Source organism: Nicotiana attenuata, unplaced genomic scaffold (assembly GCF_001879085.1).
Source record: "Nicotiana attenuata strain UT unplaced genomic scaffold, NIATTr2, whole genome shotgun sequence".
Taxonomy (NCBI): domain Eukaryota; kingdom Viridiplantae; phylum Streptophyta; class Magnoliopsida; order Solanales; family Solanaceae; genus Nicotiana; species Nicotiana attenuata.
In genome coordinates, this window is record NW_017671242.1 from 34,310 (window position 1) to 41,964 (window position 7,655).

Genomic DNA, 7,655 nt, shown 5'->3' on the forward strand with positions numbered 1-7,655 from the left:
ATTTGAAAAATCAGATTCCAAAATCTGTAGGACCTTAGAACCTCAAGCAATTTTAACGAAGCCTCATCGGTCAAAGTTCTTAAACTATGCAACTTCTTCAGTGTAGAAGAAAGTCAAGATATCACACGATTAATATTCAAGAATGACAAGCCCAACTCTCTACCAAAAAACACGTAGAAAATTGTGAGGCCAACTATACGATAGCCTTAACTTAAAAAGGGAAAAGAGAAATTGATAAGAAACTGGCTACTACTACTACATTATTCTGCCTTAGAGATAATTAACTACTCAGCCGCAGCACCCCACTTTTCAATTTCCTTTCTGCTTCAATTATTTGGTGAATCTTTGACAGCAAATCAATATTTTGCATGATAAGAACGAAAATCTACTCAGAACTACCCCACGTTTTACAACTTCAATGGAACATGCCGCCAACCATTCAACGACCCTTTAGAAGCACCAAATGGCATTAGAGTTAAAATTTGTGTAATTTGTAAGTCATGCACAAGGATCACATTACAAGGCATTCAAATACTTTATGTCCCACGTGGATACAGCGTGGAAAAGTCATCCACATCACACGACAAAATTGGAAAGCTGTTATGAGTTAGGCTGCCTAAAGCATGTTATTATATCAATGATAAGCAACAACGTCTCCAAATTGATTTCATTTATAAGCAACACCCAACAGATTTGATTGGATCATGTAACCCCCCCCCCCCCCCCCCCCCAAAGGACCAAGAATTCAAACCCAAAACAGTGAAGTATCAATTTAATTTAACTACAGAAAAGTGCCTCAATAAACCAACTGTAAAGTCTGAAAAGCAGAACAAAAAGTGCCTAGTGCCAACTGTACTCATTAAGAAGAAATGCTTGAGCATAGCAGTTAAAAGTAATGAATGGTAGGTACCAAACATTGTTTTCAATTTTCCAGTCAAAGTTTGAACTGGTGATGTTCGAAAAGACACAACAGACAAGAACTTTTGTAATGACTAAAGTCTAAAGGGCTTATCCAAGTTTGAGTATTTTATACTATAGCCTATTCACCAATGAGCAATATCTACAGGCTACAGCACTTGATAAGTTTCAAATTTCAAACCAAGACATCATAAGAGAATCGACAAAAAACTTTATCCAATACCAGAAAGCTTAGGTGGGCCTCCTAAATGAATAACGTGAGTGGTCACCTTGCTGGCATAATTAAAAGGGATGTACTACTAAAACTTAGTAGATCAGACACTTTATGACTAAATCAAGAATGCCATAGGCAAGTCATTTCAAATGGGACAAAGAAAGCAAGGGTTCTTGTTTATTACCCAACAACAAAGATTTAATAACCCAGAAGTAGAGTGTTTTCCACAAGGGTTGTCACATAAATCTAATGCTAGATGAGTTGTCATACCTACCTAAAAATAAATAAGATGGAAGTTTGAGGTCAAAGTTCATGTGCAAGACAAGAGATGAGGTTCTCAGAAACTTCAATCTTGACCAAATGCCTAGTTTGGCACAAAGTCTTTGAACGTATATCCAAGTAAATATGAAATAGAGAAGCCTATCAAATTTGTGGATTGAAAAGGTAGATAAATTCCCAATAAGTCATTCCTTTGAGAAAAAGGAAATTATCCAAATACAAGATAAATCCACAAAGAAACAAAAAAAAAAAAAAACAAATCACAAGAAACAGTTGTTTTAGGCATTACAAATCATAAGATCTAGAGCTAAAAGAGCTGAACTCAGACAATTGAAAAATAAAATGTTACAACATGGCATGGCAGTTCAATCCTAAAGAAATGTCACCAGTTTACTGCTGCTCATTATCTGGTTTTGCAGCTTCTTTGATCTCATCAGTTCCATCATCCTAAACAAGATTCAGCAAGACACAAAGATTATTAAGATCATTCAGAGAATGGCGACAAAACAATCTTATTAACAATAGAAAGAAATATATACCTGCATATCTGAAGTCCATAAAGTGAGGTTATCGCGAAGAAGCTGCATGATCAGAGTGCTATCCTTGTAGGACTCTTCGCCCAATGTGTCCAGCTCGGCAATTGCCTCATCAAAGGCCTTTCATATGATCAAATGAACCATAAAAATCATTTTTTAAAAGATCAACCATAAAAATGGATATCATTATATTAAACGTAACCGATCATCCCACAATGCCTAATTTGTCAATTTCAACAAAACTCTATCTAATTATTTTCAATAAGGAAAACTGTATCTAATTATTCAATTAGTAATTATGGTAAACATTCATTAAGATAACTAGGTCTCTTCATGTAGCAACTGATAGCTATTAGCTCTAATAACTGATTTCTACAATAATCAAAGCCATTGTAATAATAAAACGATTTGATCAAAGACAAATTCTTTTAAATGAAAGTTACTCATTTACTGACCTGTTTGGCGAGATTACAAGCACGATCAGGAGAATTCAAAATCTCGTAGTAAAATACAGAGAAATTGAGAGCAAGTCCCAATCGGATTGGATGCGTAGGAGCAAGCTCAGTATTTGCAATATCCTGAAATCACGAGATCAAAAAATGTCAATTTAACATTTTTTTCTCCAGAATTTGAATAATTTTCCATCTAAAACAAAAATGATAAATCTAACCTGAGCGGATTTGTAAGCCGAGAGAGTGTTTTCGGCGGCTTCCTTTCGCTCGGCACCGGTTTTAAACTCAGCCAAATAGCGATGATAATCTCCTTTCATTTTCAAGTAAAACACCTTAGAGTCACCGGTAGCAGCGGCGCCAATGAGCTTAGAATCGAGGAGCTTGAGAATGCCATTACAGATCGAGGTGAGTTCGGTCTCGATCTTAGATCTGTACTCCTTGATGGAGGCAACGTGATCTTCGTTACCGCGGCTCTCCTCTTTTTGCTCAATGGAGGAGATGATACGCCACGAGGCTCTCCGTGCTCCGATAACATTTTTGTATGCGACGGAGAGAAGGTTGCGTTCTTCGACGGTTAGTTCCTCGGCACCGTCGGCGGCGGCGACGACTTTCTCCATGAACTCAACCATCTCCTCGTAACGCTCGGCTTGCTCGGCAAGCTTTGCCATGTACACGTTCTCCTCGCGTGGCGACGCCATTGATGTTGCTGTGAGAGAGGAAATGAGAGAGGAAGTTTTGTAGAGAGAGAAAATGCAGAGAAAGTAAAGAGCGGTTTTTAGGATTCTCCTCCTCTCAGTTTGATTTTTGTGCGTGCGAAGTGGGAACCGGAGAGGGCTTTCATCTTTGTGGGCCGATCCGGGTTCTTAGTCTGATTGGTTATTAAGTGGGCCTGATAACAATTTTACTTAGTCAACTTATACATTTGACCTGTCGGTCGAAAATAATTATATTTTCTAGTCAAATATACAAAAAATATAACTGATATACATATATTATATATTAATATACAAAAAATATATAATTTACGGCTATTATTTTTTGGAGCATCAGTACAACTGTATAATGTATTTTTCCCTTTTACACTTTGGACGAAACTGGTCCAATAAGATGCAGCAACTCCTTGAACTTTTCAAACTACTTTTTCCCTTTAATAATTTCTTCTTCCATATATTCGCTATTACTTTTTCTTTTTTCTTTTTTGGGTTTAACAATCAGGAGATTATAAGGCCAGCTTTTGCCGGTAAAAGTTTGTTTTGTTAAATACAGAGATATTTGAAGTTGCTAACTTCAACGGGAACTAAACTCTCTCGTTTAGCTAATCATTGGTCCATTAATATCAGTTTCTTAATTTGTGTATTTGAATTTGATTGTGTAAACTCAAAATTGAAGACGTTATGTTCACTGGTGTTACATTGTGATTCTGTGATCAAGGTGCTTTATCTTATTATATATGCTTTGCTTTGCTATGCTATTTATTTTCTTTTTAATTTTTCCTTCATTACTTTGGTTTTAACACAAGAACTAGATTGAGGGCAAGTGCATATTTTTCTCTTCCCTTCCTAGTTTCCACATGGGGTTATTTTTCTCCTGACCATCCGTGTCCTGGGCTCCTCCCCTGGATACTGTTAAGTCAAACTACGAACAATATCAAAAAAGAGCAAGTCTTATCCGGACTTTATACAACTCTACCTGGTGATTAAGTTCTGCTAAACAACTCTACCTGGTGATTAAGTTCCGCTTTAGTTGATGCGAAATGAGCAGATTATTTGATAGGTCTTGCCGGTATGAAGCCTACCCTTCCCGAGTGAAAATCTGTCATCCTATTGCTAAGATGTTTAATTTGGTTTAGAGTCGAGCGATGAAGCACATGATTCTGCCATTAGTGAGAAAGCAAAAGGCAAGTAAACTCTATAGCCCTAAACTAAAAAGATCATATAAAGTTCGTTCAGCTTGAGGGATAAATTACATGAGGAAATGGATGGCGCTATATAAATGTGAGGTGTGACCTCCTAAACTAATTTGCAAAAACTATTGGCGTGTAATAGACGCTAAAATGAGCTGGAAATAGAAAAACAACACTCATAAAGATCCTCGCCATGCTAGGGAACAATTGAAATCACAAGGCAAATCACAAGCAACAATATTTGTATATTGTCGCTTATCCTCATTAAAAGAAAAATGGAATTGCCCCCATTGCTGTTAGACTCAAGCTACTAACGTAGAAGGCATCAACACTTGGATAGGTGACTTCCTCACCTGATTGAATTGAGTGATTGAATACCTCAAACAAGAAAGATTAAGCTGACATGTATATAACAAGTATTTGGTGAAGCCACCAAGCAAACACAAGACAAAAGACTGCAGACTGTAGCATAATCGTAAAACTATACTTTGATCATTTCTACAGATTAAACCTTTTCCAAATATCTTCGGTTCTAACGGAAGCAACATCTCCTAGAGGACCTTACAACCAGTATATCTGCACAATTTACCAGTGCAAAAATAAAACTTTGAATGCAATACAAAAGAAATATCCCCAAAAATTCTTCATAAAAATTAGTACGTTCAAGGATTATTCTGCAGATTGTGTCCACTTCTTTTTCAACCCCACCAAAGAAACAAACAAAAAACACAAGCTGTAGTTTTCTGATAAAAATTGAGCAACACTCCAAAAAGGGCAGCCCGGTGCACTAAGCTCTCGCTATGTGCGGGGTCCGGGGAAGGGCCTGACCACAAGGGTCTATTGTACGTAGCCTTACCCTGCATATCTGCAAGAGGTTGTTTCCACGGCTTGAACCCGTGACCTCCTGGTCACATGGAAGCAACTTTACTAGTTACGCCAAGGCTCCCCTTCGGAGCAAAAACTCCAACATTCCTAAAATTAACTAAAATTAGTCCTTGCTTGCTGTTAATAATTAGTCCTTACCACTCAATGGTCTAAGGGAATAAACTAGTGGTCTTACATATTCACTCCATTTCTCTTCCATAAAGGTCAACTTTTTCCAATGGTTTATATATCCCGAAGCACCTTTCATTTAGCCATTCACATATGCCATAAGTCAGTAAAATACATGAATCTAATCAATTTGCACAAAATGTAGGACCTATTGTAAGGATAAACGAACTATACCCCAAAACTGAAATGAAGCCGTTACTTTGGTCATAATCGGAAGAACAGATGAAGGTAGACTACCTGTACAAAATTTAGAGTCATTGTAGAGCTAAAATGAGCTAGTTAGTCATAACCAGAGTAAAGCAAATAAAGCAGTCAACTTGCACTAGAGGTGGGACCTATTGCAAAGCAAATTTGTGTTACTTCTCCAAAGGCTACCATGAATACTATCATCTCGAGTCCCATGTTAACCGTTACTTTGCTCTTAGTGATTAAAAGGACTAGCCTAAATATTCCAAAATTGATCAATATGACTACGCTCGGCCTCAAATTACAGAATCTCTCGCATTGATGTAGATGATCTATTCACTCTCACTCTATAGCAATTCTCGCTAAAAGACATTCTTAAGGATTTGCTTATAAAGCCGTTAGTTACATCAGCATTAAAATTCCTTCCTTATCATTATGCTAGCTTCTACCTTATTTTAGAAGTATAATCTCTTTGATCATAAGAAAATAAGTACAATCTCCATCTTTCGTGCTCTTTTCATGACTGCTGAACCTATAACCATTGCAGCTCTACTTGATCGCGAACTCAGCTATATTTAATAAGCATTCTACAGATCAAAAATCCAGACAAGCTTAATGTGTCAATACGTCTAAGCACCAAGTTACTACATGACAAAGTAGAAGCTAAGCATATGACAAAAGAAACAGGGTCATCTGAAATTTTAAGCCTTCACAAAATAGATGGAACTGGAAAGGATAACAACCTCATAATTTGAATTCGAAAGCAAATATCCCAACATTACCATACAATTGATGAAACAAAAGGCACAATTTCACAGCTTTCTGGAAGAGAAATGTCCTTATTTATTCCTCCTGATTCAGCATGTTTAAACCGTAACCATCGAAGCAAATTAAATGGTACGATATGAACTACATATAACACAACATAAAGCAAGTAACAAAACCTAATTAATTACCTACTCAACGTGAGGCATTGAGACCGAGAAGCATATTGCCTTGCTTAGGCAAGTAAGCCACATTCGGAGTCTTAGCCAAGGTAGCAGCAACCTCCCTAGACGCCTCAATTCTCCTGAGCTCAATTAATCCCATACCAGCAGCTGCAGTAGCATCAGAAATCAACTTAGCCGACTCGCTCTCTCCTTCAGCCCTAATAATCGCTGCCCTCCTCTCTTGCTCAGCCTTCATCACAACGAACTTGGACCGCTCCGCTTCCTGCTGAGCAACCTGCTTCTGCTCCACAGCTTTAGAGAACTCCGCACCGTATGACAAGTGTGTAATTGCCACGTCATCGAGCACGATGTTGAAATCCTTAGCACGTCGGATCAAACTCTCGCGAACTAAAGCTGATACTTGCGGACGCTCCGTGAGTAACTGGTCCGCGTTGAATTGAGCTACGACGGCTTTCAAAACCTCGTTGCCGATCGAAGGGAGAACTTTCTCGTCGTATTCTAGACCTAGGGTTTTGAAAATGGCGGGAAGGCGTGAAACTTCAGGGCGTGAGAGGACCCGGAGGGTAAGGTGGACCATCTGGAGATCCTTTGTGCCTGAAACGGAGGAAAATGTGTGGGGCCTAGTACGGATGTCGAAGATGAAAGGCTTTTGAAGCCATGGGACGAGGAAATGAGTTCCTTCGCCGACGGTATCGTCGATGACTCCACGGAATCTGTCGAAGAGGACGGCGCGTTGTCCACCGTCGACGGTGTAGAGGGAGGAGTTGAGAACCGTGGCGCTGATGCCTAGACCGAAGGCGGCGCGTGCAACGTTCGTGAGGAATGATACTGCTGCTTGGCTGCTACCCATTTTTTGGGTTTTTCACTGCGAGATTTTGGGGTTTTTTTTGGGAAGATGTGAAGGGCTTTTGCTGAAAATGGAGTAAAACCCTAAACCCTCAATAACAACGGGTAGGGTCCGGAACAAATGGGTCGGAGGCCCAGCACGTGAAGTGCACGGTTAAAAGATGTCTTTACTCTTTATCCACGGTTTAGGATGTATTTATTTTTTAGCCAGTGTTTAATAATCTTTTACCCGCCCGGACGAAAATACCTATGTGTTAGACATGGGTATTGTGTAAATATTAAGGACATGGTATCCTTAACTTCATTAATGTTGTGTAA

The 7,655-nt window shown here is 38.7% G+C and overlaps 2 protein-coding genes across 2 annotated transcripts; both read right to left on the reverse strand.

The window, feature by feature from the left end:
• Positions 1-1,543: 1,543 nt before the first annotated feature.
• On the reverse strand, positions 1,544-3,212 carry LOC109206980 (14-3-3-like protein 16R). Its single transcript, XM_019369853.1, has 4 exons — positions 2,618-3,212; positions 2,403-2,525; positions 1,951-2,067; positions 1,544-1,858 (listed from the first exon to the last, which is right to left on the reverse strand). The coding sequence occupies exons 1-4, from the start codon at positions 3,095-3,097 to the stop codon at positions 1,802-1,804; spliced, it is 777 nt and encodes a 258-aa protein (XP_019225398.1). The 5' UTR covers positions 3,098-3,212; the 3' UTR covers positions 1,544-1,801.
• A 3,052-nt stretch (positions 3,213-6,264) lies between these two features.
• Positions 6,265-7,413, reverse strand: LOC109206981 (prohibitin-3, mitochondrial). The gene has a single exon (XM_019369854.1). It carries the CDS (start codon positions 7,339-7,341, stop codon positions 6,502-6,504), a length of 840 nt encoding a protein of 279 aa, XP_019225399.1. The 5' UTR covers positions 7,342-7,413; the 3' UTR covers positions 6,265-6,501.
• Between the last annotated feature and the right edge of the window lie 242 nt (positions 7,414-7,655).